Source organism: Acomys russatus, chromosome 31 (genome assembly GCF_903995435.1).
Source record: "Acomys russatus chromosome 31, mAcoRus1.1, whole genome shotgun sequence".
Taxonomy (NCBI): Eukaryota; Metazoa; Chordata; class Mammalia; order Rodentia; family Muridae; genus Acomys; species Acomys russatus.
Genome location: NC_067167.1, coordinates 3,647,448 through 3,669,969, shown reverse-complemented (window position 1 = coordinate 3,669,969; position 22,522 = coordinate 3,647,448). Strand labels below are relative to the sequence as shown.

The 22,522-nt window shown below is 52.1% G+C and overlaps 1 protein-coding gene across 2 annotated transcripts; it reads right to left on the bottom strand.

Annotated features, from left to right (window-relative positions):
• Positions 1–96: 96 nt before the first annotated feature.
• On the bottom strand, positions 97–21,699 carry Hdgfl2 (HDGF like 2). 2 transcript variants are annotated; one of them, XM_051172932.1, is made up of 16 exons: positions 21,519–21,699; positions 19,221–19,297; positions 18,982–19,120; positions 6,571–6,771; positions 4,354–4,467; positions 4,209–4,280; positions 3,460–3,622; positions 3,313–3,388; positions 2,949–3,240; positions 2,690–2,793; positions 2,072–2,145; positions 1,880–1,950; positions 1,530–1,631; positions 1,209–1,419; positions 854–980; positions 97–490 (listed from the first exon to the last, which is right to left on the bottom strand). In XM_051172932.1, exons 1-16 carry the CDS (start codon positions 21,588–21,590, stop codon positions 391–393), a joined length of 1,995 nt encoding a protein of 664 aa, XP_051028889.1. In that variant the 5' UTR covers positions 21,591–21,699; the 3' UTR covers positions 97–390. The 2 variants fall into 2 exon arrangements, with proteins under 2 accessions (XP_051028889.1, XP_051028888.1); XM_051172931.1 differs by having other exon boundaries at positions 97–493; positions 3,460–3,625; positions 21,519–21,698.
• Between the last annotated feature and the right edge of the window lie 823 nt (positions 21,700–22,522).

The following is a 22,522-nucleotide window of genomic DNA, read 5'->3' as shown; positions in this document are numbered from 1 at the left end:
GAGGATGAGACTCTCCTGCTGGCCTGTCCTTAGTGTCTGCTCCACTCATGCTGGTCAACAGGCCACACACTGTGGGACGAGCTCTGCCGGCTGGGCGTGTGATGTGAGCCCTGCACCAGGCCTGGCCTCCCAGGCTGCTCTGCTCAAAATGGCCAGCACTTCAGCCCTATGTCAGACACAGTGCCCTGGCCTTAGCCCAGCTGTGTTTCATATCAGGACACCAAGCCAATAAAAGCTGTTTCTTTTTCATTACAAAACTCTTTATAGCCATTTCATGTCAATTGAAATCACAGAACTAGGCAGAAAGGCCCAGGCCACAAATACAAACAGCGCAGCACTTCCCTGGGAGGCTGGGGACGGACACGGCACCATGGCCACAATGGCTGGAGCTCAGCTGTCCTCATCATCGGCAGACTCGGAGGCCAGCCGCATCCTCTCATGCTCCTGGTGCTCACTTCCAGGCCTGGTGGGGTCCGAGCTGTCCTGTGGGCTGCTGGGGAGCAGAGTGAAGGTTGGTCAAAATGTAGTTGCTTGGTGCTCCCACGGGGCCACTGGGTGGGTGGGCAGCCAAGAAAATGATGCCCTCGTTGAAGGCACCTGTGCTTTGTGTGGCCTTCCTGACCCTTCCCAGTCCAACTGCAGCTCAATCTGCTGGCCAGTGCTCAAGGTGGCTACCAGAGGCAGCCACCCCTGGATAGTCAGCAGAAGCTCCTTCTCAGAGTACCAGCAACTGGAAGTCTGGGGGTGGCCTGATGTGGGCCATGATCAGAGTACTGGTTGGCCCCATCATGTGGTAGGGGTGGGGTGAGGGCTCCAGTGTTCAGGGACCGCATTGGACGCCCTAGACACTCACTCATGCAGCTCCTCAGAGGAGCCACCCCGAGGGCCGTCCTCCGCGTCCTGCCTATCTTCCTGTGCTCTGCCTTCTGTGCTCTCGTGCTTCTGGGATGTGGCCTCACCATTCACAGGGACTGAGCGATCTAGGGAGAGAGAGGGTCATCATGAGGTCATAGCTCACCCAGCTGTGGTCAAGCTTATACATAGTGCAGGCCCACAGCACTGCCAGCACCCAGTAGAACTGGAACACCCTGTGCCAGCTGCCCAGTAAAGAGGTTGGTCCCCCCGCCCCAAAAGCAGGAGTTTGAGTCTGGCAAACTTGCTGGGGACAAACATGGCAGTTTCCACTTGCCCGTGCAGGCAGCCCTCACCAGTGCTGGGCTCATCCTCTGCCAGCTCTTTGGGAGCCTGCTCCCCTGGCTGCTCCTCCATCTTCTCGCCATCAGTCTGTTCCTTCTCAGATCCAACCTTGTTCACCTTCTGAAGAGCCTCAACTTTTGGCCCCAGGACCCTCGACTTGAGCCGAGTGTAGACCTCTGCTGCCTTCGCCATCACATCCTTGTTGGCCTTGTACCGGCGAATCTGGCCCCCAGGAGGTCAGGCTTAGCAGGGCCACGTGCTGTGACTCTAAGACCTCCCCTTGAACACCGCCACCATCTCCCAGGTGCTCTGCCTCGGTGCCCACGCCATACCTTCTTCAGCGTGGCTACCACGTCTGTGTTCTTCTGAAGGATCTGAGAGGTCACCTGCAGGGTCCCCAGCTCTTCCAGTGCATTCAGACACCGCTTCACATCCTGCAGGGCAGGAAGAGTGGGAGGCAGCCCTGGCTGTCTGCTAGAGTGCTGCTTGCTGTCCCCAGAAGAGATTGCACAATGTGGGAGTGGGGTCCTCCGAGATACTATGAAACCTATTCCTCTACCCAGGGGGCCCTATCTCAGTTTCCCAAGATTTCCAAGGAGCCAGAAAGGAGGTGGCTGAGGAAAGCACCCATCTTAGGACAGTGTGGGGCTATGACCCTGGGACTACGCAGCAGGAGTCTTACTGGGTTGTCAACCTTCAGTGCAAATTTGATCTCGCTGTGCAGCTTCTGTAGTCTCTCCTCTACAGAAGGTTCTGGGCAGGAGAGATGCTGGTTTGAGCAGCGTGCTTTGGCCCTAGCTACCACAGCCTAGCCCCTCTTCCCACAGGCCCACACGGGAACCTTGGGACCCTGCACACCACTGCTAGTGCTCACCTTTCTTTTTCTCCCCCTTCCTGTCCAGTGAGAGACCCTCTGACCGCTTCCGTGTCCGCTCTACCTTCACAGGCCTATGGAGAGACTCCTGTCAGACAGGCCACCTTGGGAGGCCCAAGGGAGGCCAGCCAGCCAGGGGCCTGGGACCCTCCTCTGCTTCTGTACAGATGAGGAACACCCCACTGACCATGAGAAGCCATTGAGCTGTGTGGCCACCATGCCATACTGCTGACCCCCATGGGAGCGCTGATCAGCAGCAGCTGGGAAGATACTTAGGGAGCAGAGGCGAGCTGCATCTCAACACTTGCAGGCTACGTTAAAGCCACCAGGGTGGGGCATGGTGTCCCGAGTGCTATGGGCATTGGTTGGATTGCTCTTTGGGGTCCTGGGCCCTGCAGGGTGCTGGGCATTGCTGCTGGGCCCCACCCACTACAGGCCAGCAACTCCTAGTCTGATAGCATACATGACCCCAGGGGAGACTCCCACTGTAGGGCAGGGGTAATCCTGAGGCTTAGCTCCAAGATTTGGAACCCTTGGATGGATGTGTCTCCAAGGCTGAGCTTAACAGCCAGGCCAAGGGGAGAGGGACTAGGTCCAGAGCTCAGGACAGGCACTGACCTGGCTCGTGGCTTCTCATCCAGCCGCCCTCTCTTCTCCTTTTGCCCGGGCTTCCTTATAGATTCTGAGCCTGGCAGTTGGGACTTCTTGGTCAACTTCTTCCCCTATAGTGAGTGGCCAGAGGACAGGTTGCTGCCTCGGGAGCAGTCTGTCTCACCCTCTCATTATTTATCCTATAGAGCTGTAGGCCCCGCCATTCCCACCCAGCATCCCTGTTTTCTAGGGCTGGGGTCTCAGGTGAAGAGGGGGCAGCACGCACCTCTTTCCCAAGCTCCCCCTCGGGCTCTGAGTCTGAGGAGGATGGTGAGCCCCGGCCCCGAGCCTTGCGGCTGCGTTTCTTCACAGGCTCATCGTCCTCCAGCTCCTCCCCACTGCTGCCCCCACGCTCTGCCCGTTCCTTGCGCCTCTCCTTCTCCTCCCTCTCCTGCTCTCGCAGTCGCCGGAGCTCCTCCTCCTGTTCCCGTCGCCTCCGAGCCTCTAGCTCGCGTCTCCGCTCCTCATCACGTCGCTTCCATTCGCTGATACGGTCCACCTCACCACTGTCACTGTCACTGGGATGGAAAGTCTATCAGTGGGGACCCCAGCACACCCTGCAGCCCCCACATCACTGGTCTGACACCCACCTGTCACTGCTGGAGGTGGAAGGTGGCCGTTCTGGCTTTGGTCTCCGACCTCGGGGCTTGGGGGGTGGCTTCTCGGCTGTGGAAAAGGACGGGTGACCTTCTCTTCATGGCCTCCAAGGGCTGCATTGAGGCTGGCTCACGCCTTACCTGGCTTTCTGCCTCGAGGGAGTTTCTTGACAGACACATCTGAGTCTGAGGAGGAGGATGAGGAGGACGAGGAGGAGGACGGGGATGGCTGTGGCACAGCCACAGGCTCCTCCTTGGCCCCATCTGAGTCGGCTTTGGAGTCTGAATCCGAGGCTGATGGCACCTTCTGGGGACAGGCAGAGCCAGTGGGGTGCCAGAGCCAAAAATGGCAGAGGAGCCACAAAGAGTGAGGGGGCGAAGGGGTGAGGGCAGAGGCAGAGGCAGAAGCAGCTGCAGTTCCCAAGGGACATAGTTCTGTGCCTCATCCACAGCAGAAATGTGGGTCCTAGGCACCCTGGGTGGCTCTCAGGGAACACAGTTAGGGCCAAACCCAGGGGCTTTCTTTCCATGGCAGGTGTGCACTGAAAACCTGCGCAGGAGGCCCGGCCTGCTTCTGCCCTCCTACTGTCAAGTTCTTCCACAGCATACCACAGTACAACACTCACAGTCCACATCACACACGGCCACAGATACATGAACACATCTGCACATACACAAGCAGCCCTGTAAACACAAATACTCACACCCCATGTGCATACACCGTACACATGACCCTTTATGCCATACTATTCCAGCACACAGGACTTGATTTTCCAATCCTGGTGGTGGGGGCCCCTGCAGCACTGACCCACAGGCCCCAGGGGCACTACACACACACCCAGGCATCACTGCCAAAAAAGGCCCCTCATGACCCGGGCACAAGCCCTTACCTTCTTCTTACGTCCTCCTGGAGGACCCCGCCTTGGTGCCCGGGCCACTGTCTTCTTCTCTGGGGTAAAGTCCTAGGGAAAGAGACAGGAGGGTCAGCGGTGCTGGCGGCTGTGCCAGGCTGTCCCACGGGCTGGTGTTGCTCACCTGGTCGCTGCTCTTCTCTGACTCAGATGGGCTCTCAGAATCTTCTTCTGATGGGGACACACTGGCCTGGTCCAGGTCGCTGGAGGCTTTCCGACCTCGTTTAGAGACTGACATCTGGAAGGCAGGGCCAAGTTGGATCAGCAGCTGGACAGCTCCGGCTCTAGATGGGGCCCTCTTGTGTAGCCTTGAACATGCAATCCTCGTGCCTTGATGCTCCTTGATTCTGGGTTGTGATGGAGCCATACATAGCTGCAGGCCCCACTTCTAGGAGCTCCCTATCCCTTGAGTTGGGAAATGGGAGACAGGTGGTAGGGAATTGGGGAGAACGGTGTCTGATGGGGATGGAATTTTCTGGAGACAGATGGTGAGGACTATACCTCAGAATGCCTCATTTTATGTCATGAGTTCTTTACAAAAAAGAAAATCACAGGCTGGGCATGGTGGTACACACCTTTAATCCTAGTACTTGGGAGGATCACTGTGAGTTCTAGGCCAGCCTGGTCAACAAAGAGAGCCTAGGACAGCCAGAGCTGTTACATAGAGAAACCTTGTCTTGAAAAACCAAACCAAACCAAAAAAAACACAAGGAAAAAAACTAACCCCCCCAAAACCCCAAACAAAAACCGAAAAACACCAAAAAGAAAAAAAAAAAAAAAAGAAAAAAAAAAAAGAAAGAAAAGAAAAAGAAAATCACAGTATATATTATATATGTATTATATATAGTACATATAAAATATATAACATATTATATATTTATATATAATTATATATAATAATATATATTCTGTGATTTTCCTGCTGTGACTCTCAGCAGGACTAAAAGGCTCACTGCAGAACTGCGGAGTCAGTGCAGCTCACTATGGCCAAGAGGCGCACACTGACTCAGTCAAACAGTCTGTAAAGAACAGGGGTGACAGGTCAGCAGCAAAAGCATCTACCATGCAAGCCCGAGGACTGCATCCCATCATCAATGTGGAAAAACCACATTGTGGTCTGGAGCAGTAGCTCCATGGTGACTCATAGCTGTCTGTAACCCCACACCTAGGGGATTTGATGCCTCTTGTCTCCACAGTCACCTGTCCAAGGCACAAATACATATAAGTGATAAAAAATATATTTCCTCTCCAAGACAGGGCTTCTTCTCTGTGTAGCCCTGACTGTCCTGGAACTCTCTTTTAGACTAGGCTGGTCTAGAACTCACAGAGATCCCCCTGCCTCTGCCTCCCGAGTGCTGGGATTAAAGGCGTGCACCACCACCACCACGCTTTGGTTGAAAATACATTTTTTTAAAGGGGCTGGGGCTTGAGCGATGAGTCGGCACTCTCCAGAGGATCCAGCTTGGTTCCCAGCATGCACAGGGCTGCTCACAACCATCATTAATTACAAAGCCAGTACACACTTTTACACTTTTAATCCCAGCACTCAGAGACAAGAGGCAGGTGGAGCTCTGTGAGTTTGAGGCTATCCATGATATACAGCGAGACTCCATCTCAAACAAACAAAACAAAACAAAACACTCGACTCTGTCACAGGAGATCTGATGGCACCTCTGGTTTTGGGCATCACACATGACAAAAATGAGGTGTGCAGACACACATACAGGTAAAACACTCATACGCAGAAAATAAAATAAAAAACCTGAAAACAAAGCAAAACAACCCCCCCAAAACAAAACAAAACAAACCAAGCAAACAAACGCACACCTGTAATCCAGAGCCAGGAAGGCAGAGACAAAGGGTCCCAGGCTCTGGCTGCGGGGAGAACTGGGGAGTTCTCAAGTGCAGGGAGAGACTATCTCAAAATAAAGATGGGAGAGAATGGAGGCAGATGCTAGATGTCAATCTCTGGCGTCTACACACAGGAGCAGACACGTGCACACATCGCAGTCACACAGAGAGTAAACATGTCATTGAGAGCCATAGTCCCTGAAGGACTCAACTCCAAGGTATCTGAATTTTCATCAATTTGTGTTAAAAATGACTAATGAGGCAGACATGGTGTGTACTCCCATGACCTCGGTACTCCAGAGGCTGAGGCAGGAGGATTACAAGTGAGACCCTGTCTCAAAGCAAAACAATCAGCCAAGGCTAACACAGAGAGATCCTGCCTCAAAACAAACAAACAAAAAAAGCAAAACAACAAAAAGAGTGTGTATTGAGAAGGGCAGAAGGCAAGGGGCCCAAGGGGTAGCTGGAGTGGCCGCCCTTCTCATACTACCTTCAGGACTGGCGTCTTCCGCTTCAGGCCACTGTGGTCACTACTCTTGTCTGAGTCGGAGTCACTCTCCATCCTGTCACTGGTGGCTGTGGTGGTCACAGCTGTCACAGTCATGACCCCCCGGGCCTCTTCGTCCTTATCTCCGTCGCTGCCACCACCTAGGTCAGCTTCAGGGGCCTCGCTGTCAGAGGAGCTCAGCGGCTGGGGTTGGGGCGACAGACGTGTCACCAAGGGGCCAGGACAGACTTCCTCGCCGCCCAATGGTAGCTACGCTGACAGCATCGAATGCTGGGAATCGAGGCTCAGGGTCTGCCTACCTCACTCATGAGCTGGGAACTGAGACGGTAGGATGGTGCAGGTGGTAGGATGTATGGTAGGATGTAGGGGCAAGTGTTTTGGCTCTGTGCCTCAGTTTCCATCTGAGCAAGATGAAGGTCACAGCTTAGGCCTCATGAGGCTGTTGCAGGTAGCAATGTGAAGTCAGGGCAGCAATGTAGACCACAGCAAGTGGTCATAAACATTGTGGGGTTTGTGTGTGTGTGCGCGCACGCACACATGCTACTGGGGATTGAACACAGGGCTTGCTCCATGCATGCTAGGCAAGCGCTCTCTGGTTGATCTACAACCCTGGACCTCTTTTTACTTTCTATGCTGGAAGGGTACTATGAAGCCCAACTGGCCTAAGACACAGTCTGTGTCTTGGCTGGTCTTGAGATTGTGATGGAATAACAGGCCTGCCTGAACAGGTCTAGCTTGGCTCTCTTTCAAGCTATCCAAGTATTGTGAGAAAAAAGCCAGCCCCAGGGGCACTACTGAACTTGCCACCCTCACAATGCCTGCTTAGGCAGCAGCTACAAGTCAGCCACACCACAGGCTCTGTATGAAGTGACTGCAGCTTGGTCTCCTGTCCCATACAGAAGTTGAGGACCTAGGGACAGGTAGATCACACAAGGCTCCTAAATACAGTGACTAGAAAGACAGAAAATACCTCATAGCTGGGAATATTTAGAAGTGAATGATTTGTACTGGGGCCTCAGAAAGGCCCATGAAGAGGTAAAGCAGAGTGGGCAAGATGTAGCTTACAAGTGGGAGAGGGAAGGACAGTCGGCTCAGCAAAAGAAGAGGCTGGGATGGCCTGGGGAAGAGAGAGATGAAGGCAACATGGAAGAGACTGAGGATGACACTGGCCAGCTCACACACCAACTTACTGAAGCTCTGAAACCATTGGGCAGGTGACACAGGTAGTCTCAGGGTAAAGCTGGGCAGTGGTAGTGCATGCCTTTAATCCTAACACTCAGGAGGCAGAGACAGGTGGATTGCTGTGAGTTCGAGGCCAACCTGGTCTACAAAGCGAGTCCAGGACATCCAGGGCTACACAGAGAAACCCTATATTGAAAAAAACAAACAACGAGCTGGGCATGGTGGCACACTCCTGTAATCCCAGCACTCAGAGAGGCAGAAGGAGGTGGATCTTTGGGAGTTTGAGACCAGCCTGGTCTACAAAGTGAGTCCAGGACAGCCAAGGCTACACAGAGAGACCCTGTCTCCTCCAAGAGAGGGGTTTATTCTCTCTTATAGCTCGTGGTTCATCATCCAAGGAAGTCAGGACAGAAACTCAAGCCAGGAGCCTGGGAGGCAGGAGCTGATGTCGAGGCCACGGAGGGTGCTGCTGACTGGCTGGCTCCCTAGGATCTGCTCAGCCTGCTTTCCTACAGAGCCCAGGACCACCAGCCTGGCCCTACCTCATCAATCATCCGTCACGAGAATACTATAAAGACATGCCCACAGGCTAATCTGGTGGGGGCATTTTCTCAGTTGAGGTAGGTTCCTCTTCTCAAGTGACTCTGGCTTGTGTCAAGGTGACAGAAAACCACCCAGCACAATTGACCGTTTGTTAACTTGACATACAAGTACATTTCTATTTAACTTTTGTCTTTCCCTCTAATGTTAATATTAGTATCACAATATAAATAATAGTATATTTGGGCTAGAGAGATGGCTCAGAGGTTAAGAGCACTAACTGCTTTTCTGGAGCTCCTGAGTTCAATTCCCAGCAACCACATGGTGGCTCACAACCATCTTTAATGGTGCCCTCCACTGGCCTGCAGGTTTACATGCAGATAGAACATTGTATGTATAATAATAAATAAATCTTTTTAAAAAATAATAGTATATTTTACATTTAATAATTCAAACACTTCAAAAGTGTAGTCTTAAGAGGGTATGGTTTCCAAAGTCTTTAATCACAGCCCTCAGAGGCAGGTGCATCTTTATGCTGTTTGTTTGTTTTGAGACAAGGTCTCTCTATGCAGCCCTGGCTGTCCTGGAACTTACTATGTAGACCAGGTTGGTCTTAAGCTCACAAAGATCTGCTTCCCAGGTGCTAAGATTAAAGGTGGAAGTAACTACTGGGGGCAGTGGAGGCATACACTTTTAATCCCAGCACTCAGGAGGCAGAGGCAGGGAGATCTCTGTGAGTTTGAGGCCAGCCTGGTCTACATAGTGAGTTCCAGGACAGCCAGGGCTATACAGAGAAACCCTGTCTTGAAAGAACAAAAGCAAGGGGCTGGAGAGATAGCTCTTAACAGGGTCCTCTGGTTACTCTCCCAGAGGACCTGGGTTCAATTCCCAGCACCCACATGGTAGCTCATAACTGTAACTCTAGTTCCAGGGGATCCGACACGCTCACATAGATACACATATAGGCAAAATACCAATGCACATAAGATAAAATAAATAAATCATTAAATATATTTGAAAACAAACCCAAAACAGGCAACCAAGTCTGGCTAGGTGCATCTCTATGAGTTTAAGGCTAGCCTTCTCTACACAGCAAATCCTAGGACACCCAGAGCTTCATAGTGAGACCCCATTTCCAAAACAAACAACCCAACAACAAAATGTTCAGTCTTGAACCCTGTCTCGAAAAACCAAAACCAACCCCCCCCCCGCAAAAAAGTTCAGTCTTTTTCAAAGTTTCTCTAAAATATCTAAAGTCTCTCAAACTGTGGAATTAAAGAAATTGAAATAAGATAAACGTAAATTACGTTCTTTTGTTTTGTTTTTTCGAGACAGGGTATTTCTGTGTAACAGACCTGGCTGTCCTGGACTCACTTTGTAGACCAGGTTGGCCTCAAATTCACAAAGATTTGTCTGCCTTTGCCTCCCCAAGTGCTGGGATTACAGGTGTGCGCCACTGCACCTGGCTGTAAATTACCTTCTTTCTTACTCCAGGTGGGAGGAAGCAGGGCAGGCACAGTGAGACCAAAGCAAAACCCAAGTCCAGCCACATACAGCTCATAGAAGACGCAGAGACTCTGGGACTCTGGGTTCCGAAGGCTTTGGCAGTGGCTTCCCCGGATCTGTTATCTGAAGTACACGCAGTCTGTCTCCTGGGCTCACACCAGCTCCACTCCACACCTGCTGTTGTCCTTGATCATCCTATGCCACAGGCATCTCCAAAGTACGGGGGTTTCTGTAACTGGGCTGCACACTCCTAGTGCCAAGGCTCAGCTGCTCCCCAAGACCTCTTGAGCCTTTAAAACAAGCACCACTCTTACATATGACTAAGGTGGCTGCTGGCGTGAGATGCAGGCTTGGTCCTCTTTGAACTACAGCCTCTGTGGCTAACCCTGAAGAATCACGTCCCAGATTCTGCCTCAGTGATGCTGATCTCCATCACGGATGATTCTTCAGCCCCAGCTGACCAGCACTGATTGTCCCAGCAAAGTGAAGGTTCCCTTTCAGGGACAGGACAACAGAACCCTTAAAGTGCCCTGAGCACTCCTCTTTGCAACTTCAGAAGCTAGGCCTCCACCATCTGCACTGCTTTCTCAGCCCCAAGTTCAAGTGCTATCACAATCTTTCCTAAAAATCATGTCTGTCATCAATATCCCACTCCTGATGCCAACTTGTCATAGGGTTTCTATTGCTGTGGTTAAAAAAACCATGACCAAAATGAACACGGAGAGGAAAGAGTTTATTTCAGTTTATAGCTTTTTATCCAGGAAGTCAGGACGGGGTCAAGGCAGGAACTGATGCAGAGGCCATAGAGGGGTGCTGCTTAAATGGCTTGTTCAGCCCGCTTTTTTTTTTTTAGTATTTTATTCAAATTTTAATTTATGTGCATTAGTGTGAGGGTGTCAGATCTTGGAGTTACAGACAGTTGTGAGCTGCCATGTGGGTGCTGGAAATTGAACCCGGGTCCTTTGGAAGAGCAGGCAGTGCTCTTAACCACTGAACCATCTCTCCAGCCCCATCAGCCTGCTTTCTTATTGCAACCAAGACCACTAGCCAAGGGGTGACACCACCCAGTGAGCTGAGCTGTCCATATCAATCATCAATCAAGAGAATGTACCACAGGCCAACCTGTTGGGCGCATCTTCTCAATTGAGGCTCTTCCCAAGAGGTGCTGACATAAAACCAGACAGCAGATAGATATAAATACCAATCTAAGAACCTGGTATTTAAAATGATACTGCCTTGTGGTGACTGCGGTGGGCATGAAGGACAGGGGGATGAGGGCTTGTAGAGGCTGAGGGAAAAAAACCTATACAGCGGATCCCAAGATCTGAACAGATGAGAACAGGAATGAGCTGTAACTGGAGACAGGAGACCAAAATAGGGAGATGAAGAAGTCCAGGTCTCCCTGGTGTTTGTGCCTGAGCCCAAGTGCACAAAATCACACCTAAGAATGGAAACACAGGCCAGACTTGTCACCTAGCACATGGGAGGCAGACAGGAAGATCAACAGTTTGAAGTCACCTTTGGCTACACAGGGAGTTGGAGGCTAGCCTGGGCTATATGAGATCCTATCTCAAAAGCAATGGAAGGAAGAGAGGAAGGCAAGCAAAGAAGGAGAAGGGTGGACAGCGTGGCTGGCACGGGTCCTTAGCACAAACCCCAGCCCAGGTTACTGACCCCGCCAAATGAAGGCTGGCCCAGCCCAGCCTTTCCATGCAGAGGACATTTTTCTTCACAATGTTAGTGTGACCAAAGAGCTGTGATACAGTCCTGCCTGAACCATTTTGAACTGTGCGATACTTAAATAGGGTGAACCCTGAATCCAGCATACCGAGAGGGAAAAATGATGGCCTGTGAGACACAGCCTGCTCCAAGGTGGGCACAAGGCCTGACTCTGTCCTCCCCCTTTCCCTCATCCCCAGGAAGACAATGCCAAGTGGCTCCCATGGAAATCCAGGGCAATACTACACCATGGAGAATCACTGTTGTTCATGGATGAGTGTGGGGCATCCTGATCTTGCAGGACAGGCACAGGATCACTGCAGCCTTGAAGCCTGGGAAATGGACAGACGTCATGGTGGGGTAGGGAGGGTAAGTGTTTGTTGTGTAAGTGTGAGGGTTGGAGGTCAACCCCCAGAACCCTCATGGAAACTAAATGTGTGGCGTGCGGCCGTACCCAAGGCACACCTGCCAAGACAGGAGAATCTCTGGAAGCCAGCAGGCAGCCTGACCTACACAGAGCAAGCGACTGCGCTTCAAGCAAGGTAGAAGGGGAGGACGGACAGACAGAGGCTGTCCTCTCGGCTCACACCTGCACAATGGCATCACATGCCACGAGACCCTGTCTCCAACACAACAGGACACCAACCTCACTATTCCTTGCAGCTTAACATCATCCTAGTACACAGGAGACTGGGACAGGAGAACCTTGAATTCTAGGCCAGCCTGGACTACATAGTGAGACCGTGTTCCAAAATTCAAAAATAAAAATACAGTGTTTGGTGTGTATCTGGACGAATTAAGAATGGGCCACAGCAGAGCAGTCCAGCCTAGCTGTTTGTCCAGTAGGGTAGTGTGAAAGCTAGTTTTATGTCAATTCAGCCAAACTCATCTGAAAGGAAGGAGCCTCAATTAAGGAAGCAACTTCACCAGGCGGTGGTGGCGCACGCCTTTAATTCCAGCACTCGGGAGGAAGAGACAGGAAGAGTGTTGTGAGTTCGAGGCCAGCCTGGTCTACAGAGTGACTTCTAGGACAGTCAAGATACACAGAGAAACCCTGTCTCAAAAAAACCAAACCAAACCAAATCAACCATCAAACAAAAAACCAAAACCAAACAAAAACAACAACAACAACAACAAAAACAAAAAAACAAAAACAAAAAAAAAAAACAAAAACAAAAACAAAAACAAAAAAAAAGAGAGAAAGAAACTTCAGGGGCTGGAGAGACGGCTCAGTGGTTAGCAGTATTGGCTGCTTTTCCAGAGGACCCAGCTTCAATTCCCAGCATCCACATGCAGCTCACAACTATCAGTAACTCCTGTTCCAGGGGATCTGACACCCTCACACAGACATATAAGCAAAGAAAAAGACTCCATAAGATTGGGTTGTAGGCAAGCCCTTTTCTTTATTATTGATTAATGTGGGAGGGCCCAGCCCACTGTGGGCGGTACCACCCCTGGACTTCTGGTCCTGAGTTCTATAAGAAAGCAGGCTGAACAAGCCAGGAGGCAGCACCCTCCATGGCCTGAGCTCCTGCCTCCAGGCTCCTGCCCTGTTTGAGTTCCTGACGTGACTTTCTTCCATGATGAACAGTGATGGGGAAGTGTATAAACCCTTTTCTATCCAACTTGCTTTTGGTCACAGTCTCTCATCACAGCAAAGCAAGAACCCTAACGAAGACAGTCGCTGTGCCCAGTGTTGACCACACACTGCCCTGTTATAACCCTGCGGGTCTGTCAGGACACAGGCAAACATCATGTAGGTGTGTTACAGAGTGCCTGACAGCCCCTGAAGTGGGGCTTCCCACCACAGCGGGCACAGGGGCCAGTCGGAAGGGAAGGAACACAGCCAGCACCAGGAGCCTGCCCTCTGCCCACTGTGTTGTTAACCAGCTTGAGAGTGCTGGGCAGAAGCCAGGTTTGGGGCTCCTGTTCTTCATCCCAGCACTGGAGAGGCTGAGCTCAAGTCTAGCCTGGGCTGCATGGTAAAAATACCAAGACTATCACAGGGTTGGTGATGTGGCTCTTTGGGTAAAGGTCCTTGTCACCATGTCTGATGACCTGAACTTTGATCCTCAAGACCCATATGGCAGGAACAACCGACCACTGCCAGTTGTCCTCTGACCCCAACACACGTGTGTTCACATAGACTGAACATCAGTGATGAGAAACAGGTGTGCCTACAAGAGGCCAAGCTCAGCTGCTGCTGCTGCTTACGAGTGGGCCACCTGCTCTCTGAGGCAAGGCAGCACTGGCCTGGAGCTCGCTGCGGTGAGGCTGGCTGGTCAGGAGCTCAAAGGATCCCATCCCTGCCTCCCCAGTGCAGCCATCAAGGATACACCGCACCTGGTTTTTATGCTGACGTGGAGCCTTGGGCCTTCTTGACTTCGGAACAATCATTCTACCAACTGAGCTCCAGCCTAGGGGGACCCCTTTAAGGTCAGTGGCTCACAGTCATGAATGACTATGGGGCCCACACCTGTAACCTCATGCTTGGGAGGCTGAGGCAGGACAGGCACAAGTTTGGCACAAGCCAGGACACTGCTTGGGCCCTTCTGGTGAACAAAGTCCACCCTACCAGCCAGCCAGCCTGTCCCACCTGCAAAATACACCATTGGGGTCGTGCTGCGAGGGCTCAGTGGGTAAAGACGCTTGCTACCAAGCCTGACCTTCATTTGATCCCTAGGAGCCACATGTGGAAGGAGAACACAGTACCACGAGTTGTTCTGACTTTCAGAAGTGCACCGAGGCACAAATGCATGTAACTAAAAACTGAAAGGAAAAACAGCACTGTGGTTGAGTGGCTCCGTTTAAATCTCTGAGTGGCCTCAGAGCCTAGATAGGCTCCTCTGGGTGCCCGAGCAGACTGTCTAGGTATCTAGCCATGTAATGAAGGACTCCCCACTGAGGACCATGGAAGGTTGGAAGGCACGATGGTCCCAAGTGTGCGCCAGCTATCTGAAGAGGGAAGAGACAGAGACTAACGACAGTGACAGTGACATATGCTGGCCATTTCAGCCTTTGGGAGGCAGGAGGACCAGAAGTTCAAGGCCATCCTCTGCTACTTAGTAAGTTTGAGGTCATCCTGGACTACATAATAAGACTCTGTCTCAAAATCAAGACAACAAAAAGCACAAAATGGTTTGAAGAGAGGGCTCTGTAGATAAAAGCTTTCTTAGGAAGCATGAGCCCTGAGTGTCACAGCTGTGAGGGTCTGTGACACAGACAGGGATCGTTCAAGAGCTCACCCAGAAGCCAGCTCAGCCAAGACTGCAAGCTTCTTGTGCAAAGAACCTCGGCTCATCAACAGGGTGGAGCGTCACAGAGGACGGCACCCCATATTCTGCTCTGGCCTCCTCCTCACGTGCATGCATCACATCCACAAACAACGCCCCCCAAAAGGCTGGAGGCTGGTCTGTCAGCATGGACCAACAGCCAGGATCCCTGCTAAGTGAGCAAAGCTCAGAATCAGCACTTAAAGCCGGGGCTGGAGAGACTGCAGAGTTATGTGCACTGGCTGCTCTGAAGAGAGCCTTGATTCACCCCAGCACTTGGCCCGGTACTGGCACTGGGGGACCAGCCCCTTTGTTCTGTGCCCTCACTGGACCTGGAGTGAGCATGCAAGACAACACTAGGGAGTTTGTGGACCTGTAGTGGAGCATTCTGTGGAATGCTCTGGGAGCAAACACATCATTGGTGCCAAGGACCATGTGTGCATCCAGATGAGTGTGGCCGAGGCTGACAAGGTCACAGGCAGGTTTAACAGTCATTTTAAACTTTGTGATCTCCACAGGGCTGATCACAGGACAGGTGAGTCAGGTCTGTCTATTTTCTGACTAAGGCTGATAGAATGTACTCAAAGGACTTCTGACCAGAAGAAATCGGGGAAAATTTGTCACAAAGAAAAGTGAGGAACTAAAAAATCCCTAGCATTCACATGCTGTCTGGTAACTCCAGCCCCAGGGGCCCTGGCAGCCTCTTTTGGCCTGCTGAGGCACAAGGCACACACAGCGCACTTGTATGCATGCAGGCCAAACACCCATACACACAACGTAAAGATACATATATCTTTAAAAAAAGGAAGGAAAGCTCTGTGTGGTTTCTGTGAAATAGACAGGCCTGCAGCAGCACATGTGAGAAAGAAAACGACACAAAGTAAGAAGGAGGAGAGGCAGCAGGACAGCACCTCAGAACCAGGCTCTTTCTGAATGTCAAGTCTGGACTCCTATCTGACATACAGAATTAAGCTAAACTTTTTAGGGAAAGAGACAGCTCAATTGTAGTTGGTCTTTGTTACCTTGTGGGTTCTTCCTTTTCCCATCCTTTAGCCCCCTACCCGTTTCACCCCCAACCCATCAGTAGACAGCAGAGAAAGGAGAGATGGGGGGGGGGGAGAAATCTGTTAATCTACTTTCTTTCTTCTTGTTTCTTCTTTGAGTATGACTACTAACAAACCACAACCAGCCCCTGAACTATCACTCTTAACTGCTGAGCCATCTGTCCAGCCCACCCTAACACTTATATACCCTCTGAAAAGTTCCCAGAATTCCAAAGGTCACACGCAAAACCACACCTTTGTTAGAGCACATGGTAAATCATTGTCAGCTGCTGCGAAGCAGCTCCATATCCCATGCCTGGGATTAAAACAAAAACAAATTCTTATAATATTTCTGTGTTTTAGCTGGGTGGTGGCAGCACATGCCTTTAGTCCCAATACACGGGCGGCAGAAGTAGGCAAGTCTTTGTGAGTTCAAGGCCAGCCAAGGCTATACAGAGAAACCCTTTCTCAAAAAATAACGCCCTCCCAAGACCAAACAACCCTCACCCAATTTCTGTGTTTTGTTTTTTTAAAAGAAACTAAAATTCTAGAATTGTCATATATTCAGTTTCCCATAGAATCTTGCTTCTGAAGACCTGTGTACACACTGTCCTGTCACAAGTATCCATCTTGACAATGCCTGGAAGGACCCACTCTAGGGTGGCCCAGGAGTCATTCCTTTCTTTCCTTTTTGTTTGATTCAAGGTATCACTGTGTATAGCCCAGGCTAACCCTGTTTTTACTCTGTAACCCAAATGAGCCTCCTGCCTCAGCATCTCTGAATAATGCTGGGATGAAAGGCCTGCAGGCCCAGGCCCAGCTAGGTATCTACAACTATTCATGTCTCCCTTAAGGGCACACCTGATCAAGGAACCACAGGGCAGTCAGGGGCTCTCAGAGCTTCCAGCCTCTCTGTCTCAGACACCTGGAGGACCAGCTGGTCCCAGCACTTTATGTTTGAGTCTCGTTTCTTTGAGGTTGGGCATCTCTCTGCATGCTGCCCACAGGCCATGGGTGTCCAATAAATATTAAATACAGTAATGATTCACCAGCAGGCAAAGGGCTCAGGATGTGTAACCAGAGAGCTCATAAACTAGTGCCAGGAGAGATCATGACACGATCGTCTTCAAGATCCCTTGCCCTTGCTGGGCGTGGTGGCACACACCTTTACTCCCAGCACTTGGGAGGCAGAGGCAGGTGGATCTCTGTGAGTTCGAGGCCAGCCTGGTCTACAAACCGAGTCCAGGATAGCCAAGATAACACAGAGAAACCCTGTCTCAAAACCGCCCCCCAAAACCAAACCCTTCCCCCCAAAAAATAAAAGATCCCCTGCCCAAGCAGAGCCCAGGAGAGATGCACAAAGAGCCTCTCCTCTCTCCACACACAGGATGACAGAAGTAAAATGTCACTGGCACACAGTGCATGTCCCCACCCACTCAGCAAAGGTGGCCAACCCAGAACTGTTCAGGAGACACCTGCTGTGTGAACTCCACATTTTTGACTGTGTACTCCTTGAGGCCATTACTGGATCCAACTTAGCCCCTGATGCTGGTCTTGGCAGGTGTCAACACAACTATGTCTGCTGCTCTGTGCAGCATGAGCCAGGTAGAGAAGAAGAGCCACCAAGACCTTAAGGTCCAACCACAACACAGTCTATGAGAAAAATCTGGTTTCTACCAGCAAAGCCAGGACCAGGACAGACCCCCATCAACTCTTGCTTTATTTGCCATCAGCAAACCCAGTGGCCCATCTTCACCAACAGTGAGTTTTGGCTTTTTGTGATTGCTCCCTCTGACTACCTACCAACTGGACGACCATCCATCTCAAGCTGATGCTACCCTGCCACTTCTCATGAAAACCTCCAGGCCAGGGACTGAGGCCATGGCTCAGCCAAAAAAATCACCTGTTGTACAAGCAAAAGCACCAAGATTCAGGGTCTCAGCATCCCTGGAGATGCCAGGCAGCCCACTTGTGAGACCAGGTGCACAGGACACAAACAGGGGATTCCTGAAGCTAATTCTGCTAACTGGATGAGCTAAGGGTTCATGAAAGACCATGGCTTAATATGTAAGATGGAGAGTGATCAAGGAAGACACTGATGTCAACCTCGAGCCTGCATGGATATGCACACATGTGCACCACATGCACACACACAAAGAAATCTCCCTGCAAAGCAGCAATAATAGCAGAGGGAAGGACACTAGGCAGCCTAACACCCTCTGCCCTCCTCTCACTCTCTAATGCCTACACGAGCAGCCCTCTCCAGCCTGCCACAGTGCCTATCTATTGGTTTCAACCTGTAATTTTATTTTATTTTAATTAGTTAGTTAACTAATTTTTTTATTTTTATTTTTAGGTTTTTCAAGATAGGGCTTCTGTGTGTAATAGCCCTGGATGTCCTGAAGTTCACTTTGTAGACCAGGCTGGCCTCGAACTCACAGAGATCCGCCTGCCACTGCCTGGCTTAACTTCTAATGTTAAACTTTAGAAACTATATTTGCTTAGTGTGGGCGTGTGTGGAAGTAAGAGAGTAACACACAGGAGACAGGCCCCTTCCTGCCATGTGGGTACTGGGATGGAACCCAGGGCATCAGGCTTGGTGGCAAGCAGCTGCTGAGTCTCACCAGCCCATCACTTAACTCCAACTTTTCTAAACTCCTTGTTTCCCCAGAAACTGCCAGACAGACTTCCCTGGATATGCCATCTGTGACTCTTGGCATTATTTCTCCTCCCTGACCAGGAGCTCTCATGTTCATAAACAATTGCTTACTCTATCCAATCCACAGCCGAGAGTCTGGGGACAGGAAGATGTTAGCCAAAGAAAGCTTTCCACCTTTGCAAAGCATCTACCACCAGACCCCAAACACCCTGTTCTGAATCCAGGCTCATCCTTAGACGGTAGTCCCCACGCAGGGCTCACTGGGTGGAATCGACACACATCGTGGTAATGACCTGGAGGGCCCTTGAGTGGAGTGAGCAGACTAGGATGCTGTTCAGCACTCCACCCCAAAGAAAGACACAGCCCTCAGTATCCACAATGCTGAAGGGGAGACAAACCAGCCTGGAAGCTTCTGAGGAAGCCTACCCCCAGGGACCTCAGCCCCACTGCTCACTCATGGCCAGACACTCACCGGAGGTGCACTGTAGCTGGCGTGGGGGTTGTTCTGGATTTCCCAGAGCCCCTCATTGAAGCCTTTCCTCTTGTTGGGCTTCCCGTACTTGTCCTTGCACTTGTCATAGGGGAACAGGTCCTTGGGTCCCAGGAAGGCCCTGCAGGAGGGAACCACAGGCCAGTTCCAGGTGAACCAGGTTATTCTGGGAAAGAAACCAGGCTGTGGATGGACAACAAAAGCCTAGAGGGGACACTTACGTCTCATGTGTTCCAAAGAAGAAGATAGGGTACTTGTTGGGTGGGGGCTTCACAGCACCATCAGCAATGTCATCGATCTGTAGTGAGAAGCAGGCTGGTCAGGGGCGTCAGGTGAGGGACAGGAGGTGGCTTTAATCCAGGCCCAGGAAACTATCCAGTTACTTGGGGGGGGGGGGGGGAGACACACTCTGGGGAGACATAGCACCTTCCAAACAGAAGCCTGGAGACCTAAACTCAAGCCCACTAAGCTATCTCCATAGCCCCTTAATTTGGCATTAATTTTTTTTTTCTTTTTAGACAACCCCACTATTCAGCCCTGGCTGTGCTTAAACTATGTAGACCAAGCTGGCCTGGGACTTGTCTCTGCCTCCTAAGCAGTGGGCACTGAGATGGAGGGTGTGCACCACCATGCTTGGCTATAAAACCTACACTCGTGTGTGCACCCCTCCTAGCCTGTCTGCCACCCACAGTGTTCCCTTTCCACCCAGAAGCTGGGCCCCACACAAGTACTTAATCGGAGCCAGGCCCAGTATGGCCTCCTGAAGCTCCCACGGGGTGGGCCTAGGCTCAGCTTTTCCTCACTCTCAAGACTTGCCCACGATGGCGGCTGAGTCTGCTCTTGCCCCAGAGGTAATGCTGGCAGCAGCTCCAGGGATGCACAGAATGGGGGGTGGGCTGCAGGAGCCAGGCCCAGAGCATCCCGGAAGTCCCACCCTCTTTATATAAGCCATGGGCTCCGGCAGCTGTCAGTCACCGTCCCTCACGATGCTAGCAGCCCCTTCCCTTCCAATCAGGTGCTTGGAAAGGTTCTCTCTGTGCTGGAGAAGGCTGGGAAGGGGGAGGGGACAAGAGCTTCGTAGAGAGCTGCTGTAGACTGGGAAGGACAGTGTCCACTGTATGTAAAGTTTGCCCCTCAGTCTCCTCACTCACAATGAGATTCCCACGGCTTACCGCCCACCTCACCAACTCCTGGGAGATGTTGGGTCCTCCCGGCCTGCTTGCCAGCAGCATCCCTTACTTCTCTAGTTCCTTCTCTGGTCCCTGGTGGCTGGATGCAGGATACCAGATGCACCAGCATCCTCAAGCCCGCCTTGCTGAGGACTGCAGGCTACCTCTCCCACAGGTCCCAATCACCTCTCTGGTCCTGACCCATAGCCTAGGAGTCACCTCCTGGGCTGGTTCCTGTTCAGCTTGCTCTTCGGCACCGGCCTGTGGACTCCCAGCTGTCTGGCCTTCCACTCCCACCCGCCCCCCAGACCCCCATGCAGACACAGTTAACCTAGGCATCTGCACTAAGACCTGGAGGCAACAAAACTCTGTCTTTATGCAACTCAACATGTGCACCAGGGCCTGGGACACCAGCCATCATCTGCACGCGCGGCGTGCACACACACACACACACACAAAACCCCTTCAAGTCCTGCCACATGGATGTTGACAACTTCAGCCCTGGAGTGGCCTCTGCCCTAGTTCTGGGGGCAACAGAAGCCTTTGGGTCCCTGTGTATGGGCAGTCTCTTGCCAAGACTCCAAGAATACTATCTATCACCTGCGCACCCCAGGCTCCAAACATCCCCAGCCTGAAGCCGCCTGTTCCCAGGAGAGCTACAACCCACTGAGTCCCTTTTTAAGTGCCTGACTCCAAGTCCCCAGAGAAGCCTGTCTCCAACCCTTGCCCTCATTCCCATCCCCATGACCTAAATGGAGATGGGGTCCCTCTCTCTGGAGCTGCATCCTGATGTTAGCCACCACACGCAGCCTCTCTAATTCCCATCGTTTGACCCTTCCACTCCAATCCCAAAGTGCTCAGTCCCCATTACACCCTTCAGGCTCCACGATTCTGGCATCCCCTAAACGCACTTCTGAACCCTGGTACATAGGTCTCTTAGGCCCTGGACCCCAAGACACAGTGACACCGGTCCCCAAGGAGGTCAAGGATAGCAACACAGCCCTTCCCTGCAGATCTGTGGGTCTGAGGCTCAGGACCTCACTATGCAGGTCATACTGCCATACTACAGCTCTAAGGGACCAGGGGTCTCAGGGCCGGAGTCCGGAACCACAGAACACAAGTCCCTCAGATCAGGGACCCCACCAAAGACACTCCAAGACCCCAGGCACTGTGGTCTCTGAGGAAGGAGATTCCTCAGCTCCCAGAGGGCCACAGTGCAGCCGCCTGAGCCCGCAGCCCCAACCTCTCCTCAGCCTCCCATCGGCCTCCATTCCAGCCTCCCCGCGCGCGCCCACGGCCCCTCCACTCCCGGCGGCCAACTCCGCGGGCCCCGTACACGCCCGGCCTCACCCGGGCCGGCCAGTGCGGGTAGCCCTTCATCTTGGCGAACACCAAGTCCCCGGGCTTGAAGGCGTGCGGCATGCTGTCGGCGGAGGCCCAGGCCGCGGGAAGCAGCAACGGCGGCGGTGGGAGGCGAAGCCGGAGGCGGGAGTCGGACGCCTGAGGGGCGGAGGCGTCCGCACGGGCCGCCGGCCGGCGTCTACTTATTGGGTTCGGCGCGACCGGAAGTCCCGCCCTCCCTCCGCTATGGGCCACGGTCGCCATCGCTCAAGACCACAGAGGAGCGCGGGGACCAATAAAGGGAGGGGTTGGCTCAGTGCTAGTTAACGGGATTGGATAACGGAGCCGAAGCCCAGGGCGTGGACTAGAGTCCAGAGGGTGGGGCGGAGGCTGTGGGACGTAAAACAAGCACTGCTCCGGGGGCTACAGGGCGGAGCCTAAAGGGGATAGTGGGGCGGGGCTTAGGCTGGGGAGCGCTCAGGGGCGTGGCTCGGTCGGGACGTGTGGCGTGGAGAAGGGGATTAGATGAATTCGGCTCAGGGCGGGGCGTGGCTTCAGTAGGGACGGGGCGTGGCTAAAGAGCGGTATGCGGCTATGGGTCACTGGGCGGGTGGAGGCGGAAAGGAAGGCGGAAATCAGAAACAAGCAGTGATGGGGCGGGGCCTGGGGAGGGCGGGCCATACAGGCCATTGGAGGCAGACGAAACATACCCAATCCGCGTAGAAGACGGATTAATGCTAGTCTTCCAGAAGGGCATCAATGCAACTATGAAGCCCATTGGCTATAGCTCGACCAATGGCTGACATGAGGACAGGTTCAACAGGACCCAGAGAACTCCCGCCACGAGTTGGTGGGGGAAGGGGCGGGGCTGGAGAGCATAGGGTTGAGAAGGGGGCGGGGCAGAACTCAGTTATTTACCTTTTTTTTTTTTTTTTTTTTTTTGCTATTTATAATACATTACATAGTCCCATTTTATACTTGTAACACCTTTATACCTTGACATTTTATATTTT

Excerpts from the sequence above, each read along its gene's own strand:
- Hdgfl2 (XM_051172931.1), bottom strand. The coding sequence starts at position 21,590 with ATGCCGCACGCCTTCAAGCCCGGGGACTTGGTGTTCGCCAAGATGAAG. Across the intron at positions 3,389-3,459 it reads CCCTCGAGGCAGAAAGCCAG|CCGAGAAGCCACCCCCCAAG; the intron begins GTAAGGCGTGAG and ends CCTTTTCCACAG. Across the intron at positions 1,420-1,529 it reads TGGTAGCCACGCTGAAGAAG|ATTCGCCGGTACAAGGCCAA; the intron begins GTATGGCGTGGG and ends CCTGGGGGCCAG.